At 38.8% G+C, this 23,463-nt stretch overlaps 3 protein-coding genes across 4 annotated transcripts in view; all 3 read right to left on the bottom strand.

The window, feature by feature from the left end:
• Positions 1-727: 727 nt before the first annotated feature.
• Positions 728-1,870, bottom strand: LOC134806269 (GATA zinc finger domain-containing protein 14-like). Its single transcript, XM_063779497.1, has one exon. The coding sequence runs from the start codon at positions 1,748-1,750 to the stop codon at positions 785-787; it is 966 nt and encodes a 321-aa protein (XP_063635567.1). The 5' UTR covers positions 1,751-1,870; the 3' UTR covers positions 728-784.
• Positions 1,871-6,776: 4,906 nt separating this feature from the next.
• The window catches only part of LOC134806511 (CD151 antigen-like), a 201,060-nt gene continuing 184,373 nt past the window's right edge, over positions 6,777-23,463 (bottom strand). Inside the window, exons 3-8 of the mRNA XM_063779794.1 lie at positions 15,337-15,535; positions 13,802-13,993; positions 9,819-9,992; positions 8,961-9,110; positions 7,708-7,887; positions 6,777-6,905 (exon numbers count right to left, since the gene is read on the bottom strand). Coding sequence (XP_063635864.1) covers positions 7,744-7,887; positions 8,961-9,110; positions 9,819-9,992; positions 13,802-13,993; positions 15,337-15,477 — 801 coding nt within the window. The 5' untranslated portion in view covers positions 15,478-15,535 and the 3' untranslated portion in view covers positions 6,777-6,905; positions 7,708-7,743. The remainder of the gene's footprint in view (positions 6,906-7,707; positions 7,888-8,960; positions 9,111-9,818; positions 9,993-13,801; positions 13,994-15,336; positions 15,536-23,463) is intronic.
• LOC134806488 (sorting nexin lst-4) lies at positions 15,729-18,684 on the bottom strand. 2 transcript variants are annotated; one of them, XM_063779758.1, is made up of 2 exons: positions 18,562-18,684; positions 15,729-17,858 (listed from the first exon to the last, which is right to left on the bottom strand). In XM_063779758.1, the coding sequence occupies exon 2, from the start codon at positions 17,840-17,842 to the stop codon at positions 16,193-16,195; it is 1,650 nt and encodes a 549-aa protein (XP_063635828.1). In that variant the 5' UTR covers positions 17,843-17,858; positions 18,562-18,684; the 3' UTR covers positions 15,729-16,192. The 2 variants fall into 2 exon arrangements, with proteins under 2 accessions (XP_063635828.1, XP_063635829.1); XM_063779759.1 differs by having other exon boundaries at positions 15,729-17,853; positions 18,558-18,648.

Raw genomic sequence — 23,463 nt, 5'->3', positions numbered from 1 at the left:
GGCTCGGTTCACTTTACTTGGGGAGCCTGGGGTCCACTAGGCAACCTAATCTCAAGAATGCACTAAGTAACTAGCTTTTACGAAAGCGTCTACCATCTTCCAACCCAGAGGCGAAATTATTAGACCTTATGGAGACGCTCCTGCCCTGCTTCCTCGCATCACGGTGAAGGAAAACCCAACCCTGAAAATTATACTTATTTCATACACATATTATGTTTTAAAAACCGGCCAAGTGCCTGTCGGGCTGACTCGGGCCATGCATAATGGGGGGCCAGGTCATACTATACGATACGAAAAGCCATACATACCTACATTTTATTATTAATTTCAACCGGCCAAGTGCGAGTCGGATTCGCGCACGAAGGGTTCCTTACCATTACGCAAAAAACGGCAAAAATCACATTTGTTGTATGGGAGCCCAACTTACTTAAATATTTATTTTACCGATTCTATTTTTAGTATTTTCTGTTATAGCGGCAACAGAAATACATCATCTGTGAAAATTTCAACTGCCTAGCTATCACGGTTCATGAGACCGCCGGTAACAGACAGACGGACAGCGAAGTCTTAGTAATAAGGTCCCGTTTTTAATCTTTGGGTACGGAACCCTAAAAAGGAACTTAAGGGATCTTCGTTTTGAAAGTCTCTCGCCTTACTGCTAGGGCATTTTGTCACATTTAAATATTGATCAAGAATTTTTTTTTCTTCAAAAAACGTAAATAATTTATATTTTGTCATTTATTAAATCTACTTACAATTTTATTTAGGTGATTAATAAACACATTCATTCGTCTTTAAACCTTATGTCTATTGGAAAGTCCTCCTCACTCTCTTCGTTTTTCTTGTTGCCGTTGCCGGTTTCACGTTTGGGCGCGTTGATGACAATCTTGTCACCCTCGTACGTGTACCCGTTGAGAGGTACCAAGAGCGGTCCGTCCTCCTCAGGTTTTTTGCTCGACACATTATTTTTGTCTTGATGATTATACGTTTCCGTTGGTTTATAATTATCATTTGAGTTTGTTTTGGTTGGTTCCGGGCTTTTGACTTCATTAGCAGTTGGGTACGGATTATTTATGACATTGGTGGGATTCCCAGTCGGATTCACATTATTTACGTTGTTGTTTTGGTTAATTTGATTGTGGTCTTGATCATTATTATATTGCCCTTGTTGGTTGGGGTAACTGGGTATGTTTTGTTGTTGTCCATCGTTGCCATATTTGTTACCGTTTTGATACGGATCATGTCCGGGATTTGCTGGATAATTGAGTTGAGGATCATATCCATGAGGCCTTTGTCCATTGTTCTGATTTCCTTGATTGTACCCATTATTCGGCTGGTCCTGGTAGGGATTATGCCCATTGGGAGCAGGGTAATGGCCTTGTTGCGATGTTCCATACGGCCTAGGATTTCCCTGGCCCCCTTGAGAGTTCTCTTCTACAATGACTACGATGGTCTCGCCTCCTTGGTTAGAGGGCTGCGGGGGTGGTTGATGATGGTGGCCGTGGGTGAAGCCAAACCCGCCTATTACCGCGTCGGCTACGTCGTGTACCTTGTTGTGGAGTTGCCGATGCGCTCCTATAAGCAATTCACCCAGTCTCCCACCATTACACGAACTTAACGATATTATCAAAAAGACAATGAAATACTTATTCATTTTTAAAAGGTGGTTTGAAATAAATACACATAAGTAGGTATGACTACTTCCACATTCCGTTTCTGACTGGCGCGATGGAGCTTCGTATATCATCATCCTCTTGCGAAAACCTGTTTTGAATCGGTAGTTCACCGATGATTGTTTTTTCCTATTCTTAATTATAATTATGTTTATATCGATTACAGTGAAACACTTTTTGCTAACATACTAAAGTAGGTAGGTACCTACCAATACGAATATGCACCGATACTTATGATATAGTACCGTCTTAACACAAATTAGCTAATTGTACGCCGTCATTTGGTTATCCTATGGGTATTAGCTAGGGCTAGTAAAAAATATATATATAGAAGCGCCCTCTTTGGTTCTTAATTCTTAGGTACCTACGTATCTCCAAGTATCTCGAAGCAAACTTTAATTCTAATTAACGATATTTTATCAAATATCTGCATCAAATAATTGCATAAATGCCCTGATTTCATCGAAAATTATTTGAGTAAGTAAGTAAATAGGTTAGTTACAACACGTAACAGCAAATGCACTAAAAAAAGGTTACTTTTATTAAAATCTTATTGCGTTCAAAATCAAATTGCATCGAAGTGCGTAATAATTGTAAACGACACCTAGGGTTGTTCAGAAGCGGTTCGAACATCGATATCGTAGTCATCGGCATCATGCCACTGATCTCCGTTCACAGGCTTTTTTGTCGTTTGTCTGTTTGCATTTCCAGTGTTCGGTGCCTTATCGGGAATCTGCGTTGATTGATGAAATGGCCAATTGTGGAAGAAGTCACCTTGGATTGTTGGAGCCGTTGGAGGTCGTGCCGTCGCCGTCTCGAGAGGTCGACTCGGCCAATTCATAACTTGATTCGCGGGGTTTAAAAGGTTGCCCATTCCCAGTGGAAAGAAGTTTAAAGGTGGGAAGTTGTTTAAATTAGGTTGAAAATTACTGAAGTTAAAATTAGGTTGAAAATTGCTGAAGTTAGGTATGTTAATGTTACCTAATGGTTGCGCGGAGTTCGGGGCCCACTGCGGACCGAAACTTAACGGTCCGTAGGATCCAGTTAGTCCTGTTATGACATTTTTCAACTGGTTGTTAAAAGCGCTATTCATTGTTTCGGGTAGGAAAGTTCGCAGCTGCGGAGCCGGGCGCTGATGCGGAATGTTAGAGTTAGCAGACTCTATAACCGGTCTTTGCGAACTACAAAACTGACCGAACACTACACATAGCAACACAATACTATTTACTTTAAACGACATTATTATTGTATTAAAATGGTCTGGTGCCGAGCTAATATTGGGAGATACTAAAACTAATTGATACGAAATATTTCATACTAAGTAGTAGTTAACGATCGATTAGTAAAGTAGGTTATAATGTTATTACTAAATAAACGATAGATTGGTATCCTCCTAAGTCGCAGAATACCTAATAATTATTGCAGTTAGGTATGTATTCCTTGAGTTAATTTTGTCCTTGTAAAAGGACATCGGGACTTAGGAGTCTATATTTAATCAAATTATGAGAAGCGTTTCAACCGTAGGTACCCACAGTACCTAGGTATTTACTTACAGACATGTTTTATAAGTGCATCTTCATCGCCATAACCTTATCCACCTATTTATTTTAGTTTTTTTTTTATAAAATAGGCAATATAAAATAGTAGTCGGGAATAGGTAAGGTAAGTAACGTGCACCGTGTAGTCAGCTGCAAAAACAACTTTGAAAATTCTGTGCTATTGCACTAACAACGCAACGTAAGTACTTACTTAAAGGTATTTACGAGTATTTCACAAGAACGTTTGTATGGAAAAATTACCATTAATATTTCCTCTGAACAGCCGAAGTAGATGGCGCTATACCACATGTTTTGTGGTAACCTAATTGTCAACACTGATTTTGTAGCGAGAACTACCGTAATATATTATGTACGGGGCCATACAGCGACATCTACTTCAGCTGTCAAATTCGAGGCATGATTTTTTCTTACTATTCTTTACTTATACACTACGTTATTATTCTCATCTATAATTCTTTGTTTACTACTTATAATTAGGAAAGGTATCTGATGATTTAAGTACCGTTATATAATTGTATATTTATATGTCAGAAATAAAAGTCGGTAAACATTTGTTAATATTATATTAACACAACATGAACGTTAAAGGTGAGAAATTTAAAGTGGTCAATATTAAAAGTCAAAATTGTACAGTGTGCCTTGTTAGAACAATAAATAAAACGTATAATTAGGCTAAATTTGACAACATTGCATAAATCGGCATGTCGAAGCTAATTTGGCCTGTTTTTCCTTAAATACCAGAAGAATAATGCTCAGCTCCCTTCTATTAGGTAAGCCGGTGGGTATCGAGTTCTATAGGACGGCCCGTCACTGTTGTGTAGGTATTAATGTGTATTCGTCCGATAACTCCGGTAGTAATCAAACGATCCTCTTGGTTTTTAAAATGTATATAAGTAAGTATATTAGGATGGATCTCGTACCGAAACTACTGAACGTATTGAAAGTTGTAAATTCAAACATACCAAAGTTAGATGCAATGTTGTCAAACGCCTGAAGAAACTTAACATTAGCATTACATAACTAGTGACTGGTTAATTTTTTGGTTTCATGTAATGGTAAACTTAAAATAACTTTAAAAATTAATTGTACCATTATTATAAAAAAATAAAATAAATAAACATGGTATAAAATGTCCACAAACCGATGCTATACAATATACAATCTAAGCAACATCTATAATCTTATTTTAGTAAGGCACTGTTCTCTTAGGTGTAGACTACAATCGAGTCGATAGACATATGTGATGTATATAAGTATACTTATACGAGTATGTGTTGACGTTGGGCTGGATTTTTCACACTAGCTTCGTCCTGCCCATTGTGATTCCTAAAGGACATATTACATATTTAGCAAGTTATGAATGAAAAGCCTGGATAGGTTTAGGTTACACTGAAACTTTTTTGTTTTACTTAAAATGTGAAACAAAGGAAATCTCCATCGCCACCATGTTTCCAACAACAGAACAACACTGGACATCAATTTACTTGAGATACATTCAGTTTATCAACGTTGATGCCTATTATCACTGATAACAAAAATATAGCACCATTTTACAAATATCAAACATTTTTAATAATTGTCCCTTACCTTAACACTATTTCTTACAATTTCGATACATGGACATATAAATTCGGTCAACTCGATCGCTTCAAGCAAAAATATAGCATGTTGCGTTTGAAATGATGACGTTAGGTCAGTTGGAACAAGTGCGCTACGCTATCCCAGTACCCACTCACAGAAAGGAAAAATGAGTCGCTTAACTTCAAACACATGTAAATCCATCTGTCAGATTATGCGATTTTGGTATTAAGTAAAGGTAATAGGGTAGATATTTGCTGAGAGGGTCGAATAGATTTACCCGAGTTTGAAGTTAAGCGACACAATTGCGGTCACGATGAAAGGGCCTTTAGCCCTTACGCCATGCCAGCGTATTTGTATCCTACTTAGGCGTTGTGGCCACAACTGACCTCATTTGACTAGTAATACATACGTATAACATTTCTTAGATTAAGTAGATCTTTAGAGTGCAATATTTTTGCTTTAAGTCATCGATGTATTCTAGCTACGCTACACTATTGAACAATATGAACATTATAGTTTTTCATTCTATCATAACGTAGTCGTTGAACTTTTTCACCTCGAGCACTTCAGATTTAACCCTGAACCCCCGAAGTGTTAACATTTAAATGGTACCGTCAAATCAGTTAAGTTTAGTCCACAACTTATAAATATGGTCCAAATTCAAGTTCTAGGAAAATATGTAAAAGTATTTTTAAAATAATGTTGAGTTGAGATGATAAAAAGAGCATTAGTGTATCTAACGGTGGTATTTCACCCGTCCAATTTCATTGCCCAATTAAGCAAAATGTGAGGCAAAATACATATTGGACCAATGTATTGGACAGATGGAATACCACCCTAAGCTCCAAAATAAATGTAACGAGTACAAATTATAACGGCGGCATTCTCGCCCTTCTTAACCGTGGTATGGCAAAGCAGTCTTCCATTATCCTCTTAAAAACTGTAAATATGTTCTATTTCGTATCCAGTGGGGTGACATGATCACGCTTAACTAGCATGGGCGATTCAAACTCTAGTATAAGAGTGCGCCACATACTTAGTAGATATTGCCGTACGAAATTACATGAAATAAAAAAATATACTACAAATAGGTACCTACTACTACTCAGATCTGTTAATATATACCTAAAGCAAATAGAAAAAATAAACCCCCTTAATAGGTATTTTCTTATATAATAAAAAAAAAACAACGTACAAAGCGCAGGTAACTTACGGTGTATATTCGATTAACGTTTAGTACCTAAATTAATAAATTATTTCGAAAATATATGTAATCAAATTTTGGCTTTACATTAAATGAAAAGTAGCAAAGTAGCTCTAAATTTAATTTTAATTTTGCTTCAATGCTAAGGTTGGTATTCCACCTGTCCAATTTATATGTCCAATGTATACCTATTCGCGTCTCACATTTTGCTCAGTTAGTGAGTGACAATGCACATTGGACTAGGAAATTGGACTGGTGGAATACCACTCTAAAATATGTATAGAAATAAAATAAAATAGGTATGAAATTCATTGCACGTTTATCAAATCAAATAAAATTGGGACGACCTAATCATTAAAGAGAGTTTAAATGGTGATTATTGATGATAAGACACGAACGTTATGGCGACTTTCACAATAATCGATGATTTATAAATATGGAATCCTGAAGTCGATTCGAAGTTACAAATTGATGTAAATTTTATTTTCATTCGCACATTCCGCATGCGAGCGAAATGCCCTATATGCCATTAAAGCTTAAATTAAAAGTGTCGTTTTTATAAATATGGAGATACATTTATGTTTCTCGAGGGCGGCCGGGCGTTCGCCGAGGCTCGTCGACCAACAGCGGCGGATGCGTTTATATACTGACGTTGTCGCTTATAGTGGCTATTACGGGCGCGGCGGGGACGGGCAGCTCCCCCCGCCGCCGCCGCCGGTCGGGGTGCAGCGGGCACGGCGCGGGCGCGGGCGCCGGCGCGGGCGGCGGTGCGCGGCGCGGGCTGCGCGGGCGCGTGCGCGGCGGCGGCCGGGGCAGCGGCCGCGGCCGCGCCGCGCAGCCTCGTCCGGCCCGAGACAGGTCACCGACGGAGGCGGACTTGTCGAACACCTATAAGTTAATAGTTATTTACGATTCAAGTGCGGAAAGTAGGAAATTCGCAACGATGGCGAGCGGCAATTAAAACACGACCGAAGGGATTGTTTTAAATCGACACGAGTTGCGTATTACCTATTCGCACGTGTGATGCAACGTACAGAGGTACGTTTTACACTACATATGGCTGTTTAAATTTTCGACATAGGCACGGAAAGTGCTATAAAGTAACAGTATGTTACAAAAGTAGGCACCTATAGTTTTTAGGCTTTCGTACCCGAATTCGACGGTGACAAACGTAACAATAGAAACCAGTTTGAACAGTATCAGCTCTTTTCCAAAATGATATAAGGCATTTTAGGCGTACAATGGATTTTTTGGCATACGTATAGTTTAGGCTTTATTTTTTTAATTTAATAGTTAATTTAATTTAATAGTTAATAAAACACACAATCCGATAGAATTTTACTATTCGCTGGATGACTTTGTCTAGAAAAAACAGGATCTAGTTTCTACATATTTCTATTACATTTGATAGAAATGTTCCCATTAGTTTCCAACACACCGTTTTATTGTGGTACAGCGCGCAGGTGCCGTCCCGGAAAGATTCAGGATGTAAACTACCGTGTTAACGTGCCGGTCCATAGGTATGATTTTTGCGGGATTCAGGACTATAACCGTCACTGTCACTTTAATTACGCCTTCACTGGAGTAAAAGAGAAAGATCCCCACAATTTGCGAATTTCGATTTTTGCGGTAGCGCCTCAGTAACTGGACCTTCTTAGGAAACGGGCTCTAACGTACAGTAGAAGCTCACCTTGCGGGTGTTGGCGGACGAGGGCTTAGGCCTCGGTCAGTCGACCACGTGCTTGATCTTGACGTACAGCACGCACGCGAACACGAACCCGAACATGGGGATCACGGACATGCCCACGCCCACCGCCGCCAGGATGATCAGGTGCTCGCGGATGTGGATTATGAAGTGCCGGACGCAGCCCTGCAAATTAACAGCGGTGTAATGGCAGGAAAGAAAGAGATTAGAAGGGAACAAAAGAAAAGGCGCGCCGCGCGAAACTTGATACAGAATATCGCGCGGAATAAAAAACGGTTCTAATGTCGGCTGTACACACTCGTCGTGAGCCTCTCGCCGAGAGTCTCGGCACCGCTCCGATCCAATCGGAGAAGCGCGGGACGAGACAAGGAAGAGCGAGACGAGAAGGGAGCAGCATGTACACACTCTTCCTCAGCCTATCTCGGGGTCTCTCGACGAGTGTGTACAGCCCGCATAACGTCGTTTTGTCTCTCTGTCACTCTCTCTGAAAATATACTTGTTTATAAATTTGCTCACGTCGCTCGACTATAGCACTAGTGGTCTAAGATCCCATGTAAGGCCGACCGTCACCAATCTGCCTACCAGATGAAACTTATATTTTATGAAATAAAATATGTTCCTGAACATACCTATGTACAGTCACCTGCAATAATATGTTACTCTTCGAAGGCCGCAAAAATATGTGACACGCTCTTATGGCTCTACATATAAGATCGTGTCAGAGATTTTTGCGACCTTCGTTTTGTAATATATTATTGCAGGTGACTGTACCTATATAAATAGAGTTGCCTGTAAAAATATGGTCAAGGCTATTTTAAGATTTTTAAGTAATTAAAAACATTTTTTTTCTTCACATTTCACTAACTTACCTACCGAACCGAATGAACTAAGTTCCAATGGAAAGTATCCAACATAAATAATATGAATCAGTTAGGTTACCTATCTTTTTCTGGTCACTATGCCGTGTTCAAACAGGTGAGTTGATATCGGAAATTGCACTCATCTGCCTACCTTGAAAAACCTTGATCCATCCATGACCCACCACAACTTGTAGGTGGGTGGAACAACTTTTTTAGTTATTTTGTGCCGTCAGCCAGGCGAGAATAGTAGAATAGTTTGTTAGAAGAAATGTTATACTACGTTCATAAAATCAAGGTTTTAAGTTCAGAGTGACCAAAACGATCGTAACCATAGCAACAAGAGACAAGAAAAAGTTGATTCATCTAGCTATGTCTTACCGTATAGTATATGTTGGAAGGATGGTCTCGGGCCCCGCAGCGCGGCGAGGCCGTCTTACAGCACGAGTCCGGTACGAGGAGCTCCGAGTCGTACTCGTGCCATATGCTTCGCCGCCAGTCTTTGTAGTCCACTGCCCCGCAGCATTTAAACTGTAAGTGGAAAATAACCACTTAGAAACTAATATTATATTGTAACAGAGGCATATCAGGCATAGATAATAGTTTTACGGACAGTTGCTTATCTCTGATTGAAACAACGAAAATCTACACAGTAAATACTTATAATCAAACATCGGATTCTAGGGGGCAAATTGTATGACGGATAGGGATCCCGTCATACAATTTGCCCCCTAGAATCCGATGTTTGCTTATAATCATAGAGAAATAAGCAGGTTTTAGAGTGTTCACTTGAAACATAGATAAAAATCATCATCAATCATCATAGAAGAAATATTGTCATTCTATTAGTGATAACAGATAGACTACAAAACATCACGTTGCAGGATCGCTTTTCAAAACATTTCCAGTGACATCACATCACCAACGCCAACGCTGCAGCAGCAAGGACCGGTTACACCAACCACAATTGATCAACAGCAATCAGCATTGAACTATATAATTTTCCACACAAGAAAAATTTGCGAACGTTGTAACGGTGACAAATGGTTTGGCGCAACTGACCCTAAAGCTCGGTTTTCCTAGGATAGCGGTGCCGTCATATAGTGGCCGTCTCCATACAAAATAATACGGCTAAATATGGATGTCGTAGTATTTTGTATGGAGACGGCCGCTATATTACGGCACCGCTATCCTAGGAAAACCAGAGCTTAACGCTGCATGATGTAAGCTAAAACTTACTTCAGTCTGCATGCGGTCCACCGCGTCCGTGACGACCGTGTCAAGCGCGTAGTTGGTGACGAAGGTGCTGTTGAGCCCCGCCTTGAGCTCGGGCTCCACCTCCACCTCGTAGTAGTAGGCCAGCGCGCCCGCGCCCGCCTCCAGGAAGAACGTTATGAGCAGGAAATATGTGTACTGGAATCATAACAAACAAGTTAAGGGTTAAGGGCTATCATTAACTCAGGCGGTTAGTAAACAATACACAACCGCCCAGTTAGCTACCCAGTGCACCAGTCAGCTACCGTTTAGAACTTATAATAGTTATAATAGAAATTCCAACTCCTGATTAATAAAACACTTTTTCACCTCAGAAGCTCGAACAAGGGTACTTTGCTTCTTAAAAACAGTGAGCAAAATGCGATTTTGCTCACTGAGTCATTTTGTCTCACTCCGTGAGCAAAATCGCATTTTGCTCATTGAATGTGTCTTAGTCAGTGAGCAAAATGCGATTTTGCTCACTGAGTGAGACAAAATGACATTCAAGTGACCTTTATAGTCAAATGTCATTTCAACATGCGGGGTCTAATACAAGTTCGATATACTTGGGTTCTATTATCTCTGTCCCTCTAGGTATGTTCTCACTGCTTAGGGTGAAAATTTTTGTGTACTACACGAGATCAAAGTTATTTACATCTCGTGCGCTTTTGAATCCCTTACTACGCTCAAGATTCTAAATTAGATTCACTCGCTACGCTCGTGAATCTATTATAGTATCTTTCGCTTGCACGGGACTCAAAATAAGCACTCGAAGAAATATCAAACTTTGATCTCTTGTTGTACAAATAACTATTTAGAACCCCCTACCTAAACTAAGTGTATAGTTCGTTTTTTTAGCATTAGAAAGAACTTGCAAGAAGGTAAGCGATCTTAACATGTCTTTTAATTGAAAAACGCTTTTTAAAAATCAAAAACGATTACTTATGAAAGCAGGAGAATATAAATGATCGTATTAGATTCATAATTGTTACATATTTGCCGTAACTTATTTTTAAAATGTGTTTTTCAATTAAAAGACACATCAAGATTGTTTACCTTATTTCTAATCCTAAAAAAAAAACGAACTATAGGTACCTTATGTGTTGTTTGTGGCCCGAACTGATCTACGAGTGGGAGTATTGTCGGGATCTAAAAGTAATGCATCAGCAGGAGTGGGAAGAGTAGCCTGCAGTTTTGCTGCAAGTAAACTATCGAAATAAGTATGCAATCAGGTTATTGATTAATTAAGCAAATTAGTACATATGGGATTATTAGAGGCTCTGGACAAGGCCACCCTTTGTTTTTTGGGTTAAGATATTACGTCAATTATAATCTCTTCTTCTTCTCCAATCAGCTAGCCCAAGGGTCGGCTAATTTGTGAGAAGAAGAACCAACGCATTAAATTTCTCTATTTCTAGAAAAATATTAATTTTGTTTTCAGTGTAAATTTTTTGGGTGGACGGAAGTTTGCCGACCAGCTCTGAGCTAGCCAAACAATAGAAGGACGTGCGGCACTTGCTGCTTCAAACAAATCTAATCAAGATGGAATTATAATATACCTACGAGTAGGTATTATGTTTGTCGAAGTATCCGTGGCCCGTGAAATATATTCCTAGCGAAAATGATATTTTTCTATACGATCATAACGATGTTAGGTACATTACATAGTTAATTTTATCACAATTTGGAACGATTCCAAATTACATCACCGTTTATTTGATGTTTACAAGGCGTTTGTTAACACTTTCGGTGCCGGGCGCCCCGTTTCCAGTACAAAATGAACACACATACCTACGTGTGCTTGGCAGTGAATGTGTTAACGTATCACCGCCTAAAAACAAAGGATGAACTCGAAGGTCAATTGATATTGATTATCAAGTGAGTCAGAGGTCAGGCTCACAACCGCTAAGGTTGTGAAATGAATTACGTATGATTTGACTCATCGTAATTGAGACAGTGTGTCATCTTTAGTTGGTGATTGATAGATATATTTTTAATAAAATTATTTTTTAAATTGTTGTTGTAATCATAAAGTCATTATTACAAGCAATTAATACAAGCATCTTACGATAGGGCGGCGCGTTTTAAATAATTATCGACTTTACCTTGTTTAACATAACGGTATAATATGGATTAAAACCATCTGTAACTAACGTTGTAGGGCTGATTAATATTTTGTTTAAGTCGCGAGTTTAAGCGCCAAATATTTGTAGCATTAAAAGCGTGGACGAAAAAAAGAAGGCAATTAACTTGTAACTACCTAGACTGGATACGCGAGTGCACTTTTTCACAATAGCGCCAACAGACACATCTATAAGCTTGAAAAAATTCAAAACCAAGGTCTAAGGGTAATCGGAGGGTTTATTAGGTCTACACCGATTCATGTTATGCAAAGCGAACTATGTCTTGTGCCACTGCAACTCCGTAGATGGTTCCTGGCCACTAGGTTTTGCTTGAAATCACTTACCTGGTCAAATAGCGCCACGGTTGATGACGTTCTGGAGTTGCGGGCCTCATGCCAAAGAGGGTACTGGACTAAGACAAGGAAAAGACCTTTGCTAGCTATCGTAAATGAGGAAATCTCTGAAGAGCATATTCAGTCGTCATTCCCATTACCAATGTTTCAATTAGATGTTTGGGTGTCAAAAATTGAATTACATGAAGTCTTGTACAACGGTTTAGAATCTGTTGTTGGTGCAAAACACAAACACAACGCCGATGCTCTGCGGATTGATGTGGTTCAAGAACTGAATAGAAAATATATCAATTTCTATAGAATATTCACTGATGCGTCGAAGTGCGATAAAAAAATAGGGGCTGCCTTTTTTGATCCTTTTAGTGCCACAAGAGCACAATACAAAATTTCGACTGGAGTTTCTATAATGACCGCGGAACTCAGTGCGATTTATCAGGCTTTAGTGTTTGTTGAAAATCAAAATTATCCCAATGTGGCAATTTTCACGGACAGTAAAAGCTCCATTCAGCATTTGAGCCGGTGTGCCTCAGGCGAACGGTGCTTTTCACTGGCGTACAAAATCCTAATGAAAATTTTTAAGCTCCGAAATTGCGGAAGGTGTTTGAAAATACAGTGGGTTCCGTCACATATCGGCCTGGTGGGAAACGAGGAGGCTGACCGGTTGGCGGCAGCGGCTGCTTCTGGGGGAACTGAGATTGATGTCGCTCCAGACTTCTCAGAAATAGTCGCAAAGTATAAAAGTAAAATGTATGGTCACTGGAAGGAGTTCTTTGATGAAAGATCGAAAGAAAAAGGAATCTGGTACAAGACCATTCAATGTGAGCCTCCTCGGATACCCTGGTGGGAACTAACTGACTTAAACCGGGCGAATATTGTACGTGCCCACAGGCTTCGGTCCGGTCACATTCCATTAAATAAGTTTGCTCATCTGATGGGGAAAGCAGAGTCGCCCAACTGCGATATCTGCGGCTCCGTCGAAGATGTACAGCACTTCTTAATGGAATGTGTCCGGACTCGAGTCAAGAGGGCACAATTATTTGAAGCTGGGGACTATAAAGAAATTGATGTTGGGGTTTTTCAGTCGATTTTGGCGGAACCCCTGTCTAAAACTGCAAAATTAGTGTACCATTTTTTTGATAACTAGTATAACATTTATTGAAACTCATATAATGTAGAGGCCCAACGGAGCCGACATGTCCCGTTTGACAAAGGTTCCTTTTAAAAACGTAGATTAAAAAAAAAAAAAAAAAAAAAAACTACCTACAGGGACACGTAATATTCAATAATATTACGTGTCCCTGTAGGCCAAATTTGTCGAATTTCTCAGGATCTCTGGAATGTATTCTCGAGTCTATCGGTAAAAAGCGGTCAAAGTTGCGAAATATTCTACAACGGTATTTTCCTGTATTTGAAAGTACCTACTCTGCCGAACGTTAGACCGGCGGCCCACAAGCAGCGATCAGCAGTTACGCTATGGTCGTCATGTACTTACACAGAGTAAACTGGTTCTGTTCTCAGTCTTGAGGCCGCAGCAGCCGAGCGCGGCCAGCGGCAGGCCGGCGGCCCCGGCGGCGATCAGCAGATACGCTATGGCGGGGTACGTCGGCGACGGCAGCAGCGGCACGTAGCGGTGTCGCGACGACACCGTCCACGCACCGACACATAGCACGCCTATGCCTGCAAACTGTACATGAGGATGTTAGTCTTTGATTTTGTTTTGTGCTTACAGCGCGCGCCTGTATTTTTTTAGTAACTCAGATCGCCGCAGCGCAGTGCACCTGTGTATTGGTGGATAACGGTCCGTCATAATTTTCTATGTAATGGTAATGAAACAATATTTATCTGTTGTCAGACTGTTTGACTCAAAACAATGCTACGTCGCATGACACTTCCATCACAGGTATAATGCTTTCATGTATAGAAACCACGAGTTATTAGAAACGTTTAACCGCCCAATTACCAATCACATTTAATTATACTTCACCCTTTATGTAAGGTGTAAGCACAGCATTTTTGATCGCGTTTACAATTATCAGATTGTGTGTGCGTGACAATATTAGGCAAGTGTTCCTTATGACAGAAAATGAAAGAATTCATTAAGATACCTGTGAGATAACCTCACAATAATGTGGTAAACTGTTGGGCAATAAGTGTGTAATTTCTGCGTGAGATAACATAACAGTGGGTGGGGTGTTCGCAGTAGGTGTAAGAACCCTAGTATTGGGATAGTTATGAAACGTTCAACGATTGTTTTTCAGGTTTTTCTTTATCTACATAATTAGGTTAGGCTACCTCACACGAGTTACCAAGAATACCAGGGTAATACCAAGTGTCAGTAATTTATCCAAACAAAATAGGGTCCTGTTCATAAAGGGTAGTGTTTAATTCGAGAAAATTTATTAGGTAGGTACCTACTTATTGAGTATTCGAAAATATTAAAAAGTTATGTTCATTTCTGTAACACTGGACTTTGGATTGGTGCCAGGATTTGAAAGAGCCACTTGCATTATTTCGGTATACAATACTGAATTTCCGTCACCCATTAAAATTTTACATAATTCGCTCTGAAACTGCCGAAATACCTAATGCAAGTGGCTCTTTCTAAACATGGCTCCTTCATGCTACTTCTCCCCTATACCTATTCACAATAATTGTACCTAATTATAGTACAATTATTGTGAATTGTCACAATTCTAATCCATATCATGTATACAATATATATAGCCGGCCAAGCAACTTTGTCAGTAGAAAAAGGCACGAAATTAATATTTTCTATGGGACGATAACCCTACGCGCCTACATTTTTAAAAATTTGCCGCTTTTTTTTCTACCGAGGGAAATGGCTCGACGGACTATACATATTCTCATGAACAAATTTAGAGGAACGCAAAAGAAAAAGGTTGAAATTACTGGATTACAGCACCTAAACTCATTTCAAATTTATAAATATTTAAAAGTTGTTAAACTTTTTTTTGTGATCCTCTAAATTTGTCCACAAGTGTATGTAAAAATTAAAAGTCAACTTACCAAAAATACCACATTGAATATGTGCAGAACACATTTTAGAAAATTTACACTACAGCAGTCTGCGTCCCTGGATTTTCGCGGTTTGACCTTCTTCTTTTTGCTTAAGAGTTCGGTTCCGTCTTTTTTCTTCTCTTCTGCCATGATTACTGGTCAGTTACGGCGCCCTCACCTTCCACTGCACATGGTCTCCTCTGTTCACCTGAAAAAAGGAGACACTTCATTATTATAAATATCAGTAACCAAATATAAAATTTTTGTTTATCAAGTTTACATACTTACTAGAATATGTTTCGGCGATCTTATGCCGTGGCTTAATAGTATTAAGCTATTCGAGGTAGGTTTTCTATGGCCTCCGTAAAGTAAGCCTATTGGTCGAGACATTTAAACAAGAGTGAACAAATTACATTTTTATTAGAACCCTATATTATCTTACAAATGGAATGGGATATAATACAATACTTATTCTAAATTAGATACAAAATATGTCTCAAAATAATTGATTCGTAGCAATTCAGTACAGTATGAAATTGGTATACATAAATTGATAAAAAATATCACATCACAAATTATTGATATAAAATAATTAACTCTAATAGTTATATATACAAAAAAACTCAATTGATTTACCATACAGATATTATAGTTAGTTCAGTCCACAATTGCATCACATTCAATACATTAAAAATTCATTAATTCACTTAATTTTAATTTCGCACCATTCCTTTGGATTATCCGTAGCAAATGCATTTCTACAAACATTTAATACTTGTAGTTTGTATTCCATATTATGAACAAAATGACAAAGTTCTTAGAACTTAATGTATGCAATTTTTTTACGTTCAACTGAAGAATGATCCTAATCATCAAACTGCTGCAATGTGCTCTCTAACTTGTCAACAATCTTTTTGTAAAATGTGATCTGTTGTGTCAAGAATTTTTGCATTGTGGCCTTCAAGTCTATTGTCCTTTCCGCTTTAAAATGATTGATTTCGGCAAGAAGCGCATATGAAATAACGTCAGTCCTTCTTAATACTTCATTGAGCTGCGCAACTTCCATTTTGTGTTCTGCAGTAAGTTTTTCGCATTCACGTTTCTTTGCGACTGCTCCCTTGTGATTGGCTAACGCATCGGGGAAGCTGCCGACGATACCTTTGTATAGGTGGAATTTGTCACCTAATGGGTCCCAATCATATTTAGGTTGCTCATCGTACATTCTACCAATCTCTATATAAGCTCCGCCAGTCATTTTTATAGCAGATGTCAGTTTGGAGGTAGAAACTACTGACCCTTCATCCAAACTAAGTGCATTACCCAAATTGTAAAATGCTTCTCCCACTTTCTGACAATCAATCTTATACTGAGTCTGGAATTTTTTGCTTTGTGCAACACTCATATTTGTGAGAAATTTGACAGAGGAATCCATACTAGCAAAAAAAGTGTGGGACTGTTCTGTTATCTGGTCTACTTGGGACTGTAACAAAGCTTTTTCTGGGACGACTAGTGATATGCAGTAATTAAGGCCTATCAAAATATCTTTCTCTGCCTGTCTTTTGCCAGCTTTCCAGCGCTTCTCATCGGTGCATGTGAGGAAGTGTTGCCAGACTTCACATTTGGAGAGCACAGGATGCTTGCACATCCAGTCTACAAACTCTTGTAGCTGTACTCTTCTACGCTCAATTAGCTGCTCATCATACCTGCCAGAGATCTGCTTGTCAGGCAGAGGTGGGATAGGGATGAGTGTGAACTTCTCCTGCAATCTTTCATGAAGCCAGTCAAAGTGTTTGTACCTTCTGGACACTTGAATATTATTAAATGAAGGAGTTAATTGGTATGCAATGAAACTTTTTATTCCTTTGAATTTTGACTCCTTTTTTGGAGAAGCTACAGTGACATAGTAGGGTTGAGTGATAGGAGACCACACATATCCTTCTTCGTTTTGTACTATGTATACCTTTTCCGAGTCAGGCACTTCCACATTAAGAGTTGCCAGGAGGTAGCTTTCGCCACTAACTTTTGATGATGGAGCAAATTTATTTTTTCTTACGGTTCCTACTGTTGAGCTGAAGGTAGATGCAGTGTCATCAATATTTTGATTGTACTCATTAATGGGCATGCCAGGAAGAGGTGCCAGGGGTGTCTGATGGCTATACTGTTTCTGTTGCTGTGCACTAGGACCAATTTCAGAGTATGTATCGTCATCCCAGTCATCATCCCAACCATCTTCTTGTGAAGGGTTGCGTTGGTAGTTAGTGTCACTCCAGTCATCATTTGCTTGGTCATACCTTGGTGCAGCTGGAGCTGTTTTAGTTTGTGTGGATACTGGGTCATCCAGCTTTTTCACATAAGCGGCAGGAAAGAGGCCTGTCTGACCTTGAGCATTCTGGCCTTCCCACCAGCCTTCACCGATTTCTGTGTTCAGCAGTGTCAGCACTTCTCCCGCGGTGATGGACATCTCAGTGGTTCCTGGTTCGCCAGTGAAGTCATATAATGCTTGTACTTGGGCCATGTTGAAGCTGCCTTACCTACAACAATTTTGAAAGAGATTATTGCATCAAATCCTAAGTACATCAAACAGTTGAAACTCACATGCTTACTCAGATACATGTATGTACACTATCTTATCAGTGTTATCTAGAAAAGTAGGAAGTATGCACATATTGCGATAAACATATCTTAGCATGGATATGGTGGATGTGGGAGCGAGTTGGAAATATAAATTAGGGCGTCGCTGTGCGCGCGGCGGCGGGGCGGCCTGACACATTTTCATAACTATCCCAATTAAGCAGATCACATAGCAGCAATTGACTAAAACTACTTCACCCAATAAAACAACTAATCTATGACTTAGAGAAGTGGGCTAATGACATTCTAAAACGCTTTCTTTTATGCATAAACACAATAACAGAGGAAACCACCAAATAATTGCGTTAAGTTCAACCTTATTGTGATTGTCAATGCGTAACATTAATCGTAGTTACCAACTACGCCACAGCGTCGAAGGAAGTCAGTGCGCTTATATATCACCTATTATTGTAATATCTTTAGAAAAGAAATAGAACAAAGCAAGATAACGTATTTTTGTAATGAAAATCAATGACGTGAATGTGTAACTAAAGAGCAGTACGAAATGAAATCAATAGTTCCTCATAATGCAAACGATACACATATTCACATTCACATACAGTCACACGCATATTTACACCAATAATAAACTCATTTACTTACTTTTATTCACTTTAAACTGATTAATTTCAAGGCGGATACACTGAATGTACATGTACAGTCATCGGATTGACAGATTCCGAAGAACTTGTTTTTTGACGTAGCGCGTTCTCGATTCTCGATTATGTGGCAGGTTAGATTAAAGTAAACAGGTTGCTATTGGTGGATACTTTGGTATAATTTCAAACACCAATAGGAAACCACGTTTTGTAATAACTGCCATATTTATTAGAATCTAGAATACGAAATAATATAATAAACTTATATAGGTAATTTAATAATACGAATAATAGTTAGGTTTAACTTGATTTAACAAATTACAAAAGTAAATTAGAATCACGTATTGTGAGCATTGAGAACCTACTTAGTTACGTTGGGGTTCAAAACATAACCGTGAGATGGCGCTTTATTCAATAGACTTTAGTTACATTATATAGTTGTAGATGGTTCTGCTTTGCCGCTGAAATTCCTGAAAGAACGCTAACTAATTTCATAATTCATTATCATTAATTATATTTTTGTTGCTTCTAATTATTGCATTGAAGTTATTCAAAGAAAGTACCTATCTATATGAATTTAGGCACAAACGGAGACCCGAGCATCTTGTCTTCGGTAGTGAATATTTTAACTTGTCCTAATTTGCCCGACAAAAGTTAGTAAATATAAAGATGCGGCAGTTGATGGTTTTTTACCAAATAATCTTCTTTGTACCTACATCGGTGTAGGTACATCTACTCTTCAACAAACTTTTCCAGGTTTGTAGGTAAGTTAGGCCGTAGTTGATCCGGGGTGGCTTCTGGGGTCCTTAGGGGGCTCTGAGGGCTTGACTTGACAAAGGGACCTGAGGGCTTGACTTGACAAATATTTCATGAGTAAATTGTACGTATTGGTAGGTATCTAAGCTGGCCAGGCGGGTCTAAGTGCGGCTTTGTATAGGATTACTCGCGCACGTACAACGCGCACGTAGAGTTGCCAAACAGAAACCCGTCATAAAAATATCTACTTACTTATTTTAGCAATTTTGTTATCACTGCGGGAAAATTATATAGGTATGCCTATTAGCAAAGAGTATTGATTGTAGAAGAGGTGCAATGTCTAAGAAATAGGTAAATGAAAAGTGGAGAGGCAGCTCAATTTCTTGAAATACACTTTCTGTTGGGAAAGGGATGATGATTTATAACGCAGACTAAATCCCTGCGGCCAGGGCTAGTTGAACAAGTAGTGATATATTATATTATGTGTAAGTGCAGGTTCCAGTTTAATCCCAGATTGGTTCTTGCCAATCACACAGTCGATAGACAAGCACTTAACTCGGAATCCTCCGAGCCGGGCGCGCGACCGGGCGAAAATTAATCGAATCGTGATTGCAACAACATCAAAGGACGAACAATAGCTAGTTGTTAGTTGTATAGATGGCAGCACCATTTCTCTCGTTATACCGTAATCCCGTATAAAGGGTATAGGAGATGCAAGCACGAATACTGCTCGCCACTTGGTAAAAGATGCCTAGATTACCGCAGTAGCTACTGAGATACCTACCTACATATCTTTGCTTCTTCAGCTAAAATATCGGAATACCTAGTCTCCTGGAAGTGAGAAAATATAAGAGTGAATTGAAAGTTCAAAGAGTCTTATCCCACCATATCTCTTCGCAAGGTAAGTGATAAAGTTTTACTTGACATATAATGTCATCGCCAAACGGAGGAGAGATAAGGTAGCCCTGTTGGCAATAATTTGAACTTCAAAAAAACTAATTAAAGTGTCGATGTTACTTTCCTCGTGGTCGAGATTGAAGCGATAAATCCGGGATTTTCTTGTCACCGTTACGTGAATATTATAATTGTTTCCACAAATAAACAAGTTATTTGAACTTTTTTTATTGATCGGAGAAAGATGACGAAAAGATAGACGTGATATAATTTCTACCGATTCGCTATACAAAAGTTGTTGGAGAGATCGGTGCAGATTATATTTCGTAAATCAAACTTGCAGTGCATCTATCGACTATCATTAAGATTACACCTATAAAATTAGAATGCTGTTGTAGTTAAGGAAACACTGCCTTTCTTTAAACAGTAGGTATCAAAAACATAGATAATGCCAAATAATGCTTAATGCAGTAATGTTACAAATCCCGTCGAACTACATTCAAGCAGCATTCAAGAGATAGCGGTTGCCAAATGCGGATGCTCCAACCTAATGGTCCATTACACCAGTTCAATTTAGACCAAACGCTTTCGGCTGGTGTTAGAAATTTCAACGTCGACATCCACAAATCTCTTGTGAAATTATTTATGACCGCGAAAGGAGATTTAGCCGCATATCTCCGGCATAAAGGAAAATGTTGAATGAAAATCTCAATTTCCATCGGGGATTAAATTTGCGCCGATGCGTTTGCAGTTCCGCTTTAAAAACTCTTTTGTTAAGTTGAGATAATAAATATAAAGTTGGTCAGAATCTAATTTCAGTTCTGTTTATAAAGGAAACTAATTAAAGTCTGGCCTTTGTGTGAATTTTAAATGAGCAGAGGGTTTAGTGTGCCGCGTAAATCTTGGCCGCGAGAGTTATTCGACGCGTCGCTCGGGGCTCTCGACGGAGCCTTGTGCTCGGCGCGTATAACGGCTTCTCTAAGGGTTCTCTGCGGCTTTGAAATTCCACTTCTTTATGGTCACCGAACAGTGTATACGATGCCGGGAATGAAGGTGGATCTCGCGTGATTCTCGGGAGGGTTAATTTTACCTGGGGCGGGAAAACTCCGTTTACCTAATTTATTTGTCATTTACTGAGTTCCGTCAAGCCGTTTGTTTATATTTTATATCCCTGTATAATTATTTCAATATAAATTTGTCGCATGTATGTAGGTATTGTACCCGTAAATACGCATAAGTACTTTTTTCGATTCCCTCACTCGATTCGTAATACTTTTTGCAAGTCATTTGGATGTTTCTACACAGATAATAAATTATTCATCTTCTCATTAGGCGGTCCCTCATCCCTCATTAGACATTCGTTCGTTAGCGCTTTAAAAATTAGTCGAACGAGGAAAATATTTTAAACTAAACAAAAGCTCAAACAGAATTTAGTTGCATTTCCAGCTCTACATTATTGTTCATTGTAAAACATAGCTTTACTGAGAAAGATTGTAAAAAATTAGGTACCTCTATTTATTTAAGGCCCCGTGGGTTCAGATTCTTCGCTTATTAAGTATAAAAGTTAGTTAATAATATTTCCTATAATGTTAACATCCAGAGAGGAAAATGGGGACTACGTTACAAACGAATAATGTTTGTATGGAGAAGTGGTCGTCCCATTTGGTCTTAATAATGCCATTAATGCTATTATATACACTCGGCAAAAGATAAACTTCAAAATGTCTGCAGCAGAGAGACTTTAGAGCGCATTTACGAAATCCTTTTGACGGTTCTGTTATTTTAAGTTCAGCGTAGTGTATTCAAAGAGTTTAGGTACTTGAAGAATTCACAGAAAAAAGATTCCAGATTTTCGAACATATTGTTTGCTGAATTGTGTAGGTAGCATATAAACGATTTGACCCTTTTCCGCTCTGCAGTTATCGAAATGATTAATGAATGATGCTGTGACTTTGACATATGGCACAGTATGTACCTACACTATTATTTCGAATGCTGTCCATTCTCTTCTGAAAAACACTTCTCGGTGATTTTTCCAGAAAATTTGTACATTTATTCTAAGTAGGTACCCTTACTATTTCGACTATCAGCTGTCAGATTTAGTTAGAGTGATTCTGAAGAGTGATCGATGAGAAGAGTGAGTTAGTGAGTGGTGACACTACCATAATCAATCGTTCTTTGAATACAGGAAGAAAAAGTTTATTATTTATTTTTGTTATTTAAAAGAAAATCGTTTTGCTGTACATATTAAAAACCATTTTAAAAACCTTAGGACTAAAAGACACAAATGAAGTTAAGATTTTTTATTCTCCTTATATTCAAAGCCATTCTTACTCGAACATTTAGCAGATATTAACAGTTGCCATCTGAATGTCAGCTTAACTATTTTTGTTTTTAGGGTTCCGTACCTACCTCAAAAGGAAAAAAAACGGAACTCTTATAATTCTCACTTTGTTATTCGTCAATCCGTCCGAGTCTGACTGCATGTCGGTCAATACCCTTTACCTTGGATCGCGTGGAGGTATCGAGTTGAAATTAAAACCATATGTAAAAATATATTATACACAGGTCTACAACTCTACACTCCCTTGAAGTTGATGTAAAAAAAACCGAACTTCTCAGTTGACGTAAAAAAAGATACGGCCGTTTGTGCCGTAAAAACATGTATTTCGACACTCCAAAGGGAATCAAAAGTTATAGAGGGTACTCCCCGTTGACCTAGAACTATGAATGGCAAGGCAAGAATATAGTCTTACACTACAAGTAGGTACAGGGAAAAATCTATAAAATTGTACAAAATAAAAATAAAAATTTAAAAAGGTTAAATTCGTACGGAACCCTCGATTTGCGAGTCCGGTCCGCCGGGATTTGTCCGGTTTTTTTGTTTGAAATATTTCTCAATACTTATTTCAAATAAAAGTGAAAGCACGCAACGCAATATAACAAAACATGAACTATGTATTTATTGTATAGGTACATGTAGGTACCTACAGTACAGTAAAGCATCAGAATACATGGTGTTAACTTCTGGATATCATTCATAAAATAATCTACCATGGAGATTAAAATAAATTATCAACCATATTTCGTCTCGGCTAATGGCGAATTGGCCGAAGTGAAATTTCTCGAAACGAAAGGGCGAGATTTTCCTTCGAGAGGTTTAATTTGCATAAGTAGCTTAATCAACAAAAGAGATTTTATGGTAAACGTTGCCGCGCCCACGGTTCCGGTTGGATGATGGCATTCTCATTGATTT

This window comes from Cydia splendana, chromosome 3 (genome assembly GCF_910591565.1).
Source record: "Cydia splendana chromosome 3, ilCydSple1.2, whole genome shotgun sequence".
Classification (NCBI taxonomy): Eukaryota; Metazoa; Arthropoda; class Insecta; order Lepidoptera; family Tortricidae; genus Cydia; species Cydia splendana.
The sequence above is the reverse complement of the archived record's forward strand: the minus strand, read 5'-3'. Positions and strand labels throughout refer to the sequence as shown.